This window comes from Poecilia latipinna, unplaced genomic scaffold, assembly GCF_001443285.1.
Source record: "Poecilia latipinna isolate Pla-1442-1.1 unplaced genomic scaffold, P_latipinna-1.0 Scaffold1334, whole genome shotgun sequence".
NCBI classification, from domain to species: domain Eukaryota; kingdom Metazoa; phylum Chordata; class Actinopteri; order Cyprinodontiformes; family Poeciliidae; genus Poecilia; species Poecilia latipinna.
The window spans coordinates 144,594-161,356 of record NW_015113950.1 but is presented as its reverse complement, the minus strand read 5'-3'; the positions used below and the strand labels follow the sequence as shown (position 1 = coordinate 161,356).

Below are 16,763 nucleotides of genomic sequence, written 5' to 3'. Positions count from 1 at the left end.
AAAAAAAAGACGGTTTGTCTCCAGGAAGGTAGATAATAAAATATTAAAAATAATCATATTAAAAAAATCTGAAGTTGTGCAGGGGAAATACATAATGAAAATTAAAACATGAGTAAACATGAGGGACATAAGGAACTTAAGGTTATTCTAGTTGTGCCCTATTTGTCTTCCTGTTTAACATAATCAACAATTTATCATATGAGAGAACCTGACATTAACATTCATGCTTTTTGAAAATGCCCTTTGAACTATATAACAAAGTCAATTTTATACATAAATAAATGAGTAACTAATTTCTGAATACTTTAACTGTATTAGTCCTAAGGTGAAGGCTTCAGAAATTTTCGCTGTGACAATGAGAAGCAGGACTCGGTGTGAATTTCAGATGCATGGTCCAATTATGTGTACACAGCACACATAATTCAGATGAAACACAATAATCAAAAAAGGATTGGATTCAGTTTTGGGTGAGTTTTAGTCTGTTCCACCTCGTATGAATCTAGGTCGTAACGTGTTTTCTACTTTTCATGCATCCAGAGTAGTCAGCTGAACGTTTTTGAGATTTTCTTTTCACTAAATAAGCACTAGGGTTTGGCTAAAATGGCCATGGGAAAAGCTAGTGGTCTAGTTTTTTTAACGGATGTATCAACTACACCAAAAGCTCTGAATAAAATCCCCAAGATTAATCGCTTAGTTCAACATCCAGTGCAACATGTTCTACATTTGAAGATACGTTCTACTTAATTCTGTCTTTTAAACATTCAATTATAAAGCAGGTCTGAAAGCGTAAAATATCAGATGAAGGATTTGAGCACATTGACATGAGACAAATTCCCTCATTATTACGGCAAACAAAGGGGTCACGTGTAAGGCTTCCACCGGGTCTTTAATTAAATACTGAAATACCAACCAAGTCCAATCAACATTCATATATGAATTTACATAACATATAAATCACACCAGCATATGGCATTGTACAGACTATGTACACATGAATACATTTACAAATATGCCATTCTGCTCATCAGTCAATGTCAGTAACAAATACATTTCATATAACAAAGCACAATGCAAAGAAAATGTTCAACTGTGAGTGCTCAAAATCCTTTGCCCCTTCTTTTTTTTTTTAAACACTTCAGGTAGTTGGTCTGCAGGGGGCGTCAGACAAAAGTAGGGATGGGGATGGTGCTGAACAAGAGAATCAGTTTGCAAAAAGAAAAAAGAAAAAGAGGAAGCCTGGTGTTCTTCCAAGATATGCAGAAGTATCTACCATAACAAGTTATGTCAAAAACCAGGAATATTCACAAGCTTTTTTTTTTTTTTTTTTTAAGAATACTGAGCTTGTTCTTACAGGGCATGAATATTTAGCCCACAATCGCATACAGGGGAGTGAGATTTTCCATGTTTATTCAATGGTGATAGAGGAGGCTGAAGTGGTAGAGCAAGATTTTCCAGGGGTAAACTGTAGAAGAAGAACCATAAGGTCTGCTTTCAAAATCACTCAATTGTAAAACTATTTCTAATGGCAGACAAAACATTTTACAGAACAGTGCGGTGCATTCCAGGTATTATATGTTTAATGTTCACAACAACCATGAAATCATGTATTTCTCCAAGAAAACAATGAGAACCGAAAAGCCACCTGACTGCACTTGTCATGTCAGTAGGTGCTGTAGATGTTTTGTAACCTTGAAACAACACATGAAACAGTATTCTCAAAAACATTTCATAATAGTTGGGTGTTTTTTAGTGTTTTGTTTAAATGGGGGGTTGGTCCATATGAGCACTTGTGGACAATCAGTATCTCACTTGCAGGATACAACACAGAGACCTCAGTTTGGAGAACTTATTGGAGTCAGAGAGCAACTCAGAACTCAGTAAACTCAAATAAAGGTGGATTTTTTTCACCAACTATTGGATTGGATTTTTTTAACAGTGGTTCTTTGTTCATTGTTACTGCTTTTGCATCAGTCAGTTGTTGTTGTTTTTTTTTTTTTTACATTGAAGACTCTCCACACCTAGTACCAAGAGCACAACTCTTTTAAAACATCACACACAACTAAGTGATCTAAAAGCAATGCAAAGTGCCTGCAACAGATCATTCACCTGAACTACAAAAAATATTTTTAGGTGAAAATATTTAATAAAAACTGAACTGTCCCTTTAACTTACTTGTTTCCAATTGGTAAAGGACCAGAAGGGCTTCTAATCAATAAATAAACAATTTGTGAAATACTTTTATATGTGACAGTTTTTAGGAAACCGCAATAAATACGTGAAAGAAAAAAAAAACTATGTATTACCATTTAAAGAATATACATTATAATTAAATGTAGAGATAATTAACACTTTAATTAATGTGTGAAAATCATGTCCTATTTCATACTCCATTATCTATTTATTATTTAATATTTATTGTGCTGCTGCCCATCATCACACGTAATAGGCACAACATCCAAACTGTATATTAATCCCTGTTTGTACAGCAGCGTTAGCTCTGCTCTCTGACTTTAATGAGTTACAGTCAATTCGTCATGTGTTGCAAAACACACCTTTAAAACAAATACATAAATGATGAAACATTTCTATCCTTTTTAGCATAAGGTGAGTAAAAATTTGAAATATTTCCACATTTAATGTATTGAAAAAAATATTGAGTTAAATATCCTTAAATATGCATTTATTTGCATTAATTACACTATAATTAATATGTTAATCTCATTTCTATAACTGATTACTTATATAAATATTTGACACCTCAGTTATGCATTCAAATATTATGTAGTACTGTAGATAAAAGAAAAATAATAATTATCCGCAGAGAAGTAAATTTTCACCAAAATCTGAAATCTTAAGATCAATTTCACAAATTTACAAGAAAAAAACTTTAGATTTTAAATTGCAAGACAAAGGGAACACTTCTTCATAAAATGGGCACAAATTTCCAACAACAAAGCAAAGATATTTTCTGATAATATAAAGCCAGAAATGTGAAAGCAACAGAAGACAGAGAACTTTACTGACATTATAAAGTCAGACATCTGTGACAAAAAGTGAAGGGAGTCATCTGAGGCTTAAGTGGTAAATTTAGGAGAAGCACAGTGTGGGTAGATCTGGGCTCTTTTCCTCTTTCAGAAAGACATCTCCTGAGTGTAGACCTGACATAAACACTTCAGATATGATTCAAAATGCACATCTCAGACAATGAGGGGGGAAAAAGCGGCAACATGGCTGCATCAGGTCTGAATCTGGGAGATGTCATTCTGATGCAGGAAAAGAACCCAGATCTACCGCTTAAATTGTCCAGATGTGCAGCTCTTGACTTTATAATCTCAGAAAACTTCTGAGATATTTCTGATAAAAAAAATAAAAAATCTAACAAATTTCTGACTTTAGTTTTAATGTTTAAATTTCGGCATCAATCACATAGAATGTAATTTCTTTTGCAAAGTGAAGAAATTTCAAAGTCTTTATCCAAGTAAATATGTAAATTAATCTAAGAAATTCTGAAATTGTTTTGGCGGAAATTTACAGCTTTATTATATTGAAGTTTGGCACTGTGACCTTCGATGTTAACTCTGGAGCTACATCCATTTAGAAAAATCCAATTTTAAAATCTAATTTTGGCAAATTGAACTTCTTCTAAAAACAAAGCAGCACCAAGTCTAATATTGTTCTCTATCAAAAACAGGAACTGCATTTCTGGTTGTGTGTTTCACAAGCAAGTGAATCAAAACATATCGACTGTGTTTACAATATTTGGATAAAACAAAAATGCAAAGCAAAGGAACAGATTTCTCTTTAGAAAAAACAAATGAATCTTCCTGGTGTGGCTGGAGCCTGCCAGAGCCAATATGAGATGCAGTACATTTCCATAATACATCAGGACATGCACAGTTCAGAGAACTGAAATTGTGGGGTGAGAAGACCGGAGAGTGCTGCCAAAAATATCCCCGCGAGATTTGACTAAGTTCTTCTTGTTCACGGAGAGATGAATAGGGAAAAACCTCCTGTAACACTAAACTGTGTGCATAATTTTTTGATACCACTCACAGTAGGGCTGGGGGATGAGAAGGACAAAGTAAGGATCAGAGCAGAATAAGGAGGTGTCGTCACAGCAGTCTCTTCTCTTTAGGATGGTTTTTCCTCTCGTTGTCCTTTTTGTCTGCCCTTCACCGTTCTTTCAGTCAGAGTCTCCTTAGATTGTGCTCCTCTGTGCAGGAGCCTTTCCTCAAGGTAATATCATCCACAGCCATCTCCCCACTTCTGCCTCTTCCACGTTCCCCCTTCAAGATAACCTGTTGAACAGCAGGAAACAGGTATTTCTACGATGAAAAGGTCATCATGCTCTGATTATTGATAAAAGAGGTCATTAAAGCTTTTACAGTACCTATACTGTCATATGCTAAATTTAAAGGGCACATTTTATCCTATTATAGAGCCATGAAAAAAGTGTTAATCTTTAAAATGTGCAGCATAAATCCCAATCAGCCCAACTGATCATTTTAAGGCAGTCGACCAATTTAAAACGTGTTTCTAACCCAAAATGAGCCTTCAGAAAAAGGTCTCTCCAGAACGATGCGAGAACAGACTTTGGTGATGGGTGTGACTACCAGTCGTTTTAAGAAGAAAACAGTTTTCCTCTCAAACGTGAATATGCCAAACCTATGGTCGCTCATTCCTGGGCAGCACAGAATAGACTCGTGGATGCATTCTTATTACTCCCCCCAGATTCTGCCAACCAACGGAGGGTAAAGATTGCTAAGGAATCTGAAGAGAACATCATTCATCTTACCCACTAAATAGTGTCTTTTTAAAACACAATGCTGACGAGAGTCAAAGCAGAAATTAAAATCTCTTCCAGACTGCTGACGCAAATTCATGGTTATTTAAAAAAAAAAATTGTTGGTTAAAAGCAGTTATTCACTGCTATCCACAAATTGTTTTTCAATCCCTGGACAAAGCGCTGCTCCGTTATGTCCCCAAATTACTGCTTTCACCCAACATCTTTCCTGACTCTCTCCGCCTTACTGGACACATTGCTGAAGAGGCTGAACACTTTGTTCTTACTATGCTTTTGAACATTGTTTTACGTTAATTCTGACCAATCAGAGAGCACCTGGACTTGCTTAGGACACATTTTAGAACATATCCTAAAGAAAAAGAAGACATCCTGAAGTCACCTGTGTGATTCTGATTGGAAAAGGTGTTGCTGTTCCCACCTTCTTTGATTTTGGCGAAACCATTCCTACACCATTCTTACGTAACTTACAGTTTGGTTCCCGCTTGCCATGTTGTCACTTTATTTTTTTCATGTTTTTTTCCATATATATTTCTAAAAACATATTTCTCAAACACAATTTAGAAGAACAGATGTAAAAAGAATGATGATTTCTCTTCCAAACTAGATTATCGAGCGGGGAATTTGTATAATTTTACTTACACTTTCCAGGCCAGTACCCCATAAAGTGATCTGGGTGTGCCGCCAGCCATTGCCCCCCGTTCGGCCCCACACTGCAGGACTGTACTGCTTTCCCTTTTTCACAAACACTTGAAGCATTCCCACATGGTGGCCTGCCAGCTTGTGCCGGAATGACAGGCACAAATTGCCGTCATTCCATGGCGGAGTGAGAGGAAGCACTAGCCGGGCCCCTCGTCCCGTCCTCTTGTTTCCCGTTTCAGGGATCGTGAGATACCATCCACCTGTGGCGAGCAAAAGAATGACGTAAATAAATAAACACCAACTGCCAATAAACGGCCGGGTGCAATGGGAAATGGTCATGTTTAATTGGATCTAACACACTGTGCACGTCATAATTTAGAAATTGCGTTTAGTATAATGTGGGTTTAATTGTACAAAGAGAAAAAGATGTAATTAAACAAATGTTTCTAAATCTAAAAGTATTTATTGAGGTTGCAATACAAGTATGTAGTGTCAGCTATTAAAAGAGCTACTGAAGCTGGATAAAAATGAAGGTCCTATGGTAATAAAATAAGACTATACTCTATACTTTATTACATATATTAACTAAATATGTATTGGTATTGGGAGTCACCAGCAAAAGTTCAACTCCTGATATCTGCCTTAGTTCTTCTGTCTGAGGTAAAGAAATACGTTACAGGATGAATAATCAAAGAGTAAAATCAAAAAGCAGGAAACATGCCATGACCTAAATCACTGAAGCAAATAGTCACACATGAAAACGGTAAAAAATCTGCAGAAGCAAGATGAGAATTTCTTATGGTCTCTTAGCTGTATGTTGAGTCAGACAGTCTGCATAATTTAGAAAAATCATAAAGTCATGCCTGATTTAAGCAACTCAGTGTAAAAAATATATGTATATTTCTCTGTACTGTGGGTGTTAAGTTCTTCAACTTGGACTATCCCACAACTTTTTGCTTTTCATTTAACAATTACCTTTGAATTGTTCAGAATACTCTTTATCTTTTGAGTTTTGCTGTTTTTGCAAACAAAAACTCCACAAAATAATTTCACACTTTGATCTGAAACTGAACTATTCCGTTGCCAGGCCAATTAGAGATTCATTTTATTAATGTATGCATCAGAGCAATTTAAATTTAAAGTGCTTCTGGCTTAAAGCTGATAAATGCTGATGTATGTGTATTTTCGCTTCTCTGGCAGAGCCACTTTATGGCTATTGTTAATTTCTGAAGTTGTAGTAAGTATCTGTTGAGGCTTTTGGCATAAGTTATAAGTTCCATCAAAGTCAAAACTATTCACCTGAGAGTGATGTTTGCCTGTGGGGGTCAAAAGGAAGGAGGCAGATAAAAAAATACTCCTTCATGCATAACAACATCAAGAAAATAGCATTTATAGTAGAGACATTGTGTAAACAAGGGAAATGGCCCTGAAGTATTTTAATTCTACATCAGTAAACAAGCTGATACTCACTGAAATGTTGCATCTTATTTACTTAAGGTCAGCACTTATCTAGTGATATATAATTTGGTGAAAACACCCAGCTAGCTTCTTTAACTAACTGGACAAACAAGATGTAGATACTTAAGAGAAACCTAGAAGAGATAATGTGCTCTTTAGACTTGTGTCCTCTCAACATAATTTACCATGTCTTTCCTTGTCTAATTTTATATTTATATTTGATAAAGTCTAAGGCGTCAGTGATAGACCATGCAATCCAATTATCATCTAAATTTCTTTGTGGAGCAAAGCACTAATCTTCAGAGGACAAATGACTTCCCTTAAGTCATTCTCATCTTGACCTGTAATTAAGCAGGACTAAACAGATTTTCTTTTCAATGCGCTCATGTGCATGCATGCCAAGCCTTTCTAAAATCCATGTATAAACAAATTATAAACAAACGTTAGTCCTTAAGTAGGGGAACTTTGTAGGATTGACTCCACTCTTCAATTACCTGTTGGATCAGGCGTCGTCTCCCAGTGCAGGTCTCCGTCTTTGTCGCTGATCCAACCGCAAAGACCGTCATCAAAGGAGCAGCTCAAATACCCCGAGTCTGAGAAACAGAACCGATTGTAAATGTCTGATTTCATGCCGTGTGCCTTCGACATCAACAGAAACGAAAGCCGAACCTCTGGTGTGGTGAAAATTAAGTGATGCCTTCAGAAAAAGAAAAAAAAAAAAAAAAAAAAAAAAACCCCTCTTTTTCAAACTGAAATTCATTAAATAAAGGAATTCTAGAGCAAAGATTCACAAGTGAGCCAAAATTATGTGTTATCTAAATCTAGATCAGTTGGAAGGGAATACAGTCATACTTAATAAATTAAAATATGTGTTCTGATTAGGCTCATTTCTGATATCGAAGGCTCCTTCTGAAAATACATTTTCAGCATGCATTATACTTTCGAGTCATCAAGCTCACATCTATGAGTAAAAATATATTTTTTATTGGTCTCATGTAATATTCTAATCTGAAATGTCACTTGGCTGTAAAAAGAAAAATCTTCATTTTTTAATGTAAAAATAGGTTTAAACAATTTAATATTCACAGCTTTCACAAGATCTACATATTAATTTTGATATGACTGAAAAAATGTGGATCAAAGAATAAACTATCTATAAAAGAATAGGAAGTGAGGAGAAAGATGGTAAAATACTATGAATCCAAAGCAACACCAAACCGAATCCTCAGACCATTTAATCCATATTTTTCCCTTGGTATTAATAAATCACATCAAGCTCACATGACTTCACATAAGCTCACTAATGATATTGGGTACAATTGTGCATTGAGTCTTGCTTGATGCAGAGGCCTGGAGCAGAAAACTAATGTGCTCCCAATCAATTCATCACCGAAGCAGCGAGACGAGCAGAGTGTGAGAAGCAGAACATTTTGGCAGTGTCTCGTCGGCAGTGAGCCATCGCTTAAGCGACACGTCCAGTTGCCAGGTGTCACCTCCTATTAAAACACACCTGGTCCCTATATTAACTTCACCTTGGCAAGAAAAACTCCAGGAATTTGTTTCAGTTACACTTTGTCCCAAAGCTCGCGTTTGCTATTTTCTGAACCCTGTGTGGTTTGTCATACATGTCATGCTTACCTGGGTCATCCTTGGCTTTATCTGCTGTATTGCCGAGCTCAATGTCAAAGTCTGTGTCCAGAACAGTGTTGTGACCGTTGTTCCTAGGGACTGAGGAAAGAGGCATGGGTTTAGATAAAGGATTAACAAAGGTATTATATTGATTCAATGTGCTCTGCTTGGAGATGTTGTATGACTTTGCTACGTTACACATAAAAGTACTTTACAGGGAAAAATCAATGTCAAAGTTGAAAAACAACAGGTGGCAAAGTAGCTTCTTCAAAATTCTTCAGGTGATGCAGGCTGCTATGGCTGGAGTTCTTACAGGAGATGTTACACGGAGCCACGTGTCTCATTTCATCATCACTCGTCTGGCTTTCTATGAAAATCAAAACTGAGTGAAGGACACTTCTGACTGCATACGAAGTCCTCAACAGCCTATTTTTACCCATTGCCTACTATCCTACAAGAGCACTTTATCCCCCAGATGCAGGCTTTCTTGTCAACCCTGGAAAAGTCAAAGCAAGAGTAGGAGACTTTTAGTTTCCAGGCTCCTTTACTCTGGAATTAGCTTCCTTCTTTTTGGTAAGGAACACTGGAACTCCAAGCATTTTATTCTATTTATTTATTTACTTTTCAAAGAAGCTGTAAGCCTATCATGGTATTTATTTCCTCATTAGTAATGCATACTTCATAAAAAATGTCTTCAGCTTACATTTTGGCTTGTTTTATGTGCCTTTTATTTACTGTTCTTAACTTTAATTGATTTATATTATTATTTTGCATTTCCTTGCTTTGGGAATTAGTCTTTTTTATAAACCCTTTATCTTAAAATTGCTACTAAGGCTTGATAAAGAAAGAATGTTTTGTTTTCTTTCCTGCTGTCTGCTTTATCTCAAGGTTTTGCTTGTTCAGTGCTTTGAGTTTCATTTGTGGTTGAAGGTGCTTTATAAATAAAGATGAATTAAATTGAATGGAGTAAATCTCATGTGGTCATGATTCCTGCAAAATGAGACATGACCTCCTCTCAGTTAGCCGTGATCAGGGGAAAAAGTCTTTCTCCACCTTGATAACAGAGAGAGCGAGAAGGCAGGTTTTCAGAAACACCTCTGTTATGAGCTCTTCTAAGGTGAAGCAGATTGAGATGAGGCGGATTTGCTCGTCTGCAGGGAGTTCAGTTCAGTAAAAGAAGCCTGTAAAAGATCTTCTCTCTGGGAATCATGGTCAGAATGTTGACTCCGTTCTTTCACCATTACTCCTTCTTTCACTCCCATAGCTCTCATGGTGAAAGTCAGTTTGTGTCTTTTGTGTTGATTATGTTGTTTTTCTACGACACACAGGGACAACGTAGCCTCCATCTTTCCCCACTAAGGTCAAACCGCACGAGGCTAAGCTGTTATGAAAGGTCAACCATCTTTTGGTCTTCTGCAGCAAGACAGAAGTTTTTTTTTTTATAGATAGGAAAAATGTATAAATTTGAGAGAATTTAAAATCTAAATGTTAAGAATATCAAATGATCAAAAGTCATCTATGAATTGATTGTGTAATATTGAACTAATCCTTCAAATTCCTGAGCACGTTCCCTGAATCAGTCTGTCGTCTTGTAGGTTCATGACCACCTGGCAGAGTGCAGAAGTCGGTCAACCGAAGAAATCTGAGAGTGGGAGAGGTCATGCATACACCAGGCTCTCCAGCAATCCTCGGCATCCCGTTCTATCTCTGTCTGTGTGTGCCTGTGTGTGTGTGTGTGTCTAGGTTTCAGTGTCAAGATAAAGCACCCTTTTCTAATCTTGTACACAGAGTGGATGTAAAGCACACTGAAGAGATCGGACAAGAAAATTGTATTATATTCTCTCCTACAGTATTTCTTTTTGATTTTTTTGAGAAAGAAAATCTGATTAAAACACTTTGCTAATCACAAGTAATTGATAACTTAAAATGCAAAGGTTTGTTCGGATATTTTTCCTCTAAGCTTCTGCTTACAAGTGGGAAGGACCAAGATTCAGGCCTGTGTGACCAAGAGGGACTGTAGCAGTGAAGAAGCTCTGTTAAATTAGGCAGGGCATGGCTGTTTAAAACCTTAAAGTTGCATATCTCAGAGACCAAATCTCTCCAGTTAGAAAAAAATATTCAAACGTATTGAACTATTTGCAATTCCTTAAATTTAGTCAAAATAAACCGACCCTTATGTTGGTTGCAGATGGCACAACATACAAGTGAGAAAGCACTTCACTGACTTCCTGTTTGTTACAGGACAGATTTTGCAAGGCTTCACCAACGTCTCAGATCAGGAAATGGGCTGACCGTGCATCGACAGTACTCTCACCCCATTCTGTGGGACTATGCAGCCACGTATATTTGCATGTAGAGGTTCATGTTGTATATGTTTTTGGTTTACTTTAATGTCATTGTGTAGGACTTGCATAAATTGTGCTTAAATAAAATTTGTTTAGATAAATAAAACGGCATTGGTGCTATAAAACGCTGGTTTATTTTATGTTTGACTGTTTTCATCTTTCCACAGAGTCCAAACTTTTGAAAAGGGATTTGATGTTAGGATCCCATTTGCTTTTTCTAAATCCAGACCAAAGATTTTCAGCTGAACAGATGCAAAATAGTCAACTTTAATTAAAGCTTGCATCCCTAAAAGACTGTTTTTATGGAGCTTAAATAATCAGTTGCTTTTAGTCAAATGGAGGGGACTTATTTCCTTTTCTTTTTTTCAGAACACAGAGAGTGTTAAAAGGGTTTTAATTGTCACACAGGACTGAGGATTTCTTATCCTGTGGGGGGTTTTGCACTTTCAAAAAAAGGCACATTTGGGAAATTTACTTGTTTGCATTTTGGTTGAGAGCTTTGATGCTAATCATGTGTCTGTGCATATAGAAACTGCAGTGGGAAAATAAAAATAAAAAAGGAACAAGGGATAAGAAAAAAGGAGAAAAGTAAATACATTTTTCAACGAAAAACCTGTCATAAAATATAGAATGTACAGAGATAAAAGAAAGGATTGAATATGTTGACTATTGTCTCGAGGGAAAATATTATTTCTTACTGGGTTATTTACAAGACATTGGGCTTTTGACATGAAAGTCACACTAGATGATGGTAACAAACCAAGCAATAAAACCAAATAAGTTCTTAAATTATGTGTAATTAAAATGAAGTGCAAGACAGGAACATATTAAACACAAGAGAATAATCCACAACAGGGCATAAAGAATCAAGAAATCAGGCAAAATCTGTGTAAAATGTATTTTTAAAGTAATCATGCAGTATATCCTGTACAAAACAACATCAGCTGGTTTAGTCCTAACTGATGGCCTAAGAAGAGGTTTGTCTTTAGGCATCACACGAGAAGCAGCCTGTCATGTGGCTGTACATTTACGAATGTGGGAACCATAATCCAGAAATGAAGAGAATACCAAAAACCAGTCACGTCCAGAAGTTACTTGTGGAATTTCTGACAGAAGAGTCAAAAAATAATCAGAGGAGTCGTCCAAAAGCCAAGGAACATTGGCTGAAAAACCTGGGATGAACAAGAACAGTGGTTTTAAAGAGAACACCAATTAATGCACTTAACCACCTCTAAGCAGGCTCCTGGCACACTGCTAAAAAAAACTATGATGGAGTTTCTTTAAAGTTTGCTGCAGGACATTTGAAAAAGCCTTAAAAATACTGGGAGACGATAATCTTGTCAGATGAGGCCAGTATTGAAACTCTTTGTGTCCAACTGGACGTACCATGTTTCTAAGGGGAATGGTGTCGCATGAAACCCCAAAAATATCAAACCATCAGTAAAATTTGGCAGTCGAAACATCAGCTGCGTATAAAACATTTTTCATGGAAAATAGGACAGAAACATGAATTTTTATATTGTTTTGTGAATTTGTATATCTCAAAAATCACTAATATGGAGATGTTGACGGCACACGTCCAAATAAAAACACTCTCATTCATCATTCAGCGTACACAAGTGCATTTGCGCATCCTGTTCTCCTGAAAACACTTGTTGACTTGCACAAAGAGAGGCACTCGTTTCATTTCTGATTTCTGATGAATTATTTGAATAATTACTCTGTGCTATGTCCCCTCCCTTCCCATTTTCTATTCATCATATCATCTACAGGAAGCTCTGCTTTCTTGAATTACTCTGCTGGGGTGAAAACTATTAGACTTGATGTCTTCCTCAAGCTGTGCGGACAGGTGCTAATGCAATCTTCTTTCCCTATTCGGTTTTCTAATTATGAGGTGCCATCTGGCAAGACGAATGGCAACCAGAGTGTCTAATCCCTTTTTTTTTGTATTGAACTGTTTCATCTCAGCAGAAAACCGGTGTAACATCTGGGTTTTAAGCAAACTACTCTTTATATAAGCGAGAAACGTTGAGTTAATCCATTATTTTATCATGGTTTATTCAAATTATTTTGTTATATGTGTTGTCAAGAAAACCCGAGATCATCCCACTTCCCCATGCCAGAGATTTTAGTTTAACAGTAACAATAAATGAAGATACCTTCGAAATTAATCAAATAAGTAACAACTTGACCCAACAATAGACTCAAACTTCAATAAAATCAATCTGGTTGTGTGTGTTGTTTTTGTCTCCTGGAAACGTTGCTTTAATTCTACTTCCTTTTTCTATCTAATCATAAGAAATCGTAGTTTTTAGAAAGAGCGTCATAAAACAGGAACGAAACGAACAGGAGAGCAGCGATCATCAATGCCTTATTTGGAAACAGATTGATGAATAACTTAAACTTTTCAAAGAAAAAGTTGTGCAGGCAACGGATGTAGGAGGACCGTTGAGCAACCCTGGGTCATAAGGACAGATGATTCACAGGAAGAAGGGTGGAACATCTGGATGAAGTTCATCAGAAACCATTTATAACATATGTAATAATATATATAGAAAATGGCACTATGTGCATGGAAAATACATAATACCGTCCCTATAAGATGCACATGTACAGTCCTTCAAGAAGGTCGCATGCCTTAGATGTCTTATTTTTGTGCAACATTAACGGCTCATGACAACACAATCATTTCTCAATAATTGCAATTGGCAGTGATTCCTAAAGAAAGAAAATGTGTTAGTTCATTGTTTGTCTAAATAAGGTCTAAATTTCACTAAAACTTGGGAGTTTATTTATGTTTAGACAGTAACTGTCAAAACCACTGCTGAACCCTTTGAACTTTTTTTCTTTTTACCTTTTCTAACACAAACATCAATGTATTTTATTGCGATGTTAGACGATAAAATCAACTTGATATATTGCATGACTGTGGAATGTGGAAACTGGTGCAGTTTCCAAAATATTTCAATCATGAAAATCTGAAAACTCTGCAGTGTATTTGGATTCAGTACCCTGACAACAACACTGTCGAATAACCTTTTGTTCTTTTTACAGGAGCGGGTGTTGTTTACAGGGTGAAGTGCAGTGTTACTTTTCCACCACGCTTAGAGTTGGACATTTAAGACAGAAAGTTAAATTGTGGTCACATTTGATCAGATCACCATTTTTGTACATGTTTTCTGTGTACTCTGTGTGGCAAACGTGACTTTCAATGGCTGTTTTTCATTAATACGCTAGGGAGGATGAATACTTTTACTTAATTTATGTTTTTGGAGAACTTTATAGCAGGACCCATTCTAAAACAACGCAATTCGCATCTACTTAAACATTTGAAAGGCGAAGACATTTTTAGAGTAAGATTTGATTTCAACCTCTTTCTGTGTCATTTAAAACTACTTAGATAAATTATTTTAATTACAAATGTCGAGTAAAAATGAAGAAGGTCAATGTACTTTTAATGAAATAAGTCTCAATGAATCATGTTGTGCTGTACCCACAATGTGGCATATAGGTAAGCCAGAAATAACATCATTTTAAGATGAAAATGTTTCCTGAACTGTGCAATTAGGAAGACTGATTACAAATTACAAACAATGGAAGCTGGTCCTACGAAAACAGAAAAAATAGTAGTGAGTAATATTTCTCTTTGTATGACATCCTAAAATATTTTTGTCAAATAAAGATATTCATAAAATATTAAACATTATGTGTAGATTATGGAGTATAAAATAAATTATGGAGCATCTGTAGGAAAAGGTGAAACCTTTACAAACACCCTGTAATCACTGCTTTTGAAAGTGTTCATTGCCTCTTCTTCCACTAAGAAATGATCAATCAAACTCATCAACACCTTTATGTTGATGAAGTTGATATATATATAACCTTTGATTCGGTTTATTTCTTTAGACTTCGCACATAATAAACAATGATAAAACTTGATTTGTCACACAATTTGCTTTTAAGGAGTTAGACCATGGGTGTTAAACTCATTTACATTTTGGGCCATATCAACGTCCCAAATGTCCTAAAAGTACCAGTCAAATGAAATAATTGAAAATCTTCTCACATTGATGCAATTTGGCAGCATAAAGATAAAGACTGCTTTGAATTGATTGATAGAAAAAATATTTAAGCAAACAACTGTACCATCACCACCATCGTCATAGATATGTTTTCATCTTAGATATGTTTTACAAAGCAAGGAAGCTTAGTTAGTAAATGTCATGCCTGAGATTTCTTTCTATAGTCAGCATAGGAGAGTTTGTGTTCTATTCAAACTGTCTGCAAATTATGTAGTTCACCTCAAGAACAAAAAAAAGCATAATGACCCAAAAAAAACAACAACAAAAAAAAAAAAAACAGCTTAAAAAAATCTGCTGGTCCTTTGAGGAAAAAAAGCTCATTGGTAGCTATTTGTAATAGAACTTTACATTCAAATACACAGATAAGTGCAGCCTAACGTTTAGCAGGTGGTATGTGTCACATACAAGGTTGTGTGTCGGTAATCTAAGCAGCTCTGGAGTGTCCCTTTGTTTTATCGAGTGTTTTACCTCATTGCTTTTGTTTAATAGCCTGCAGCTTTTCTGTTGCGTTCAGCGTCACTGGTTTAGCTATTTGTCAAAGACACAATAGCTGATCTCAGAAATAAATAAATAAACCGTAGATGGTCCCACTCTGCACCAAAAGGCGGCCTCATATGCTGATAACGATTATCAGTGCTCATGTAATTGTCAAAATAAAATGAGATGTTGGTTCTTACTGTGCACATCTCCTCTTTGTTTGGTCACCTCCCTCTGAATGGTGTTGTCTGGTAGAGGGGTTACGAATGGCGGTTTTCCTGTGGGAACCACAACCCTTGGAGGGACGAAGGGTTTGCGTGTGGGTATTGATGGCTTTTGAGTAGGGATGAAGGGCTTTCGAGTGGGAACTGCTGGTTTGCGTGGAAGTGGGGTGATCGGCCTGGGGGCCGGCGGGGCTTCGGTTGTAGTTGTGAGTGGTGATTTTGGAACGACGGGGAAGGTTTTCTTTGGAGTCATTGGTGGGCGGACTGTGGTAATCCTTTTGTGATCCAAGTCTGGGATGTGGTTGTGATGATTGGGAGGCAGTTTGCCTGGTCTCGGGGGGTCAATAATCACCTTTGGAATGGCTGCAATGATAAGAGAATGCAGATGGAGGGCTGAAAGATGAGCACTTAGGAGTTAATGAGGCACAGAATTGCAGACTAACTGGAGTGATTAGCCTGGCTTTTGCAGTGAGAGCGTTATTTCATCCTCTGAGACTTCTCAGTGATATCTGTTAACTAAATATAAGCAGACTGAAACAACCCGGTTCGCTCATGTCTGGCTGACACAGAAGTTTGCAGTTGCAGAGGAGAGTCAACTCTCAGGTAAACACATGAGCATATTCATAGAAAAACAAAAGTCAATTGCTTCCAAGATTAATTTTCAAAAGCCTAATTACATCACATTTTTGTCAAAAATGCAAAAAAATTTAAATATACTGAATCACAGTCCATCTGTTAATTATTTCCAAATCAGAGAAGTAACATTAAAATGTAATTTATTGACACAAAGAACTTAGAGAAGCTTGCATTACTAATTTGAGTCACCATTACAATATATGCAGCTGTTTAAAAGCTGTTCAAACAGAGCATAGATGAATATCTTGACAAAAGACATCTCTGTAGTTGGGAATTTATCTGTCTTGTAGCGCATTGAGGGAAGTTTTGTTTTCAGCATAAATTCAATTGAATTTCGGTTCAAAATTACAATGTCTACCTGAAGGCTGCCATACAAGTCTTGCCATTACATACTTATCTCTCCCAGCAAATGCTCCTAGAAAACATTTATTTTTCGAACAAGAAGTGCTTTCTATGTAGGAAACATTTT

At 36.4% G+C, this 16,763-nt stretch overlaps 1 protein-coding gene across 4 annotated transcripts in view; it reads right to left on the bottom strand.

The window, feature by feature from the left end:
- Positions 1–867: 867 nt before the first annotated feature.
- npnta (nephronectin a) overlaps positions 868–16,763 on the bottom strand; it is a 61,047-nt gene continuing 45,151 nt past the window's right edge. For all 4 annotated transcript variants that reach the window (XM_015055749.1, XM_015055750.1, XM_015055751.1 and 1 more), the window contains 5 exons: positions 15,635–16,021; positions 8,540–8,629; positions 7,396–7,494; positions 5,444–5,703; positions 868–4,298 (listed from right to left, as the gene is read on the bottom strand). In XM_015055749.1, coding sequence (XP_014911235.1) covers positions 4,188–4,298; positions 5,444–5,703; positions 7,396–7,494; positions 8,540–8,629; positions 15,635–16,021 — 947 coding nt within the window. In that variant the 3' untranslated portion in view covers positions 868–4,187. The remainder of the gene's footprint in view (positions 4,299–5,443; positions 5,704–7,395; positions 7,495–8,539; positions 8,630–15,634; positions 16,022–16,763) is intronic.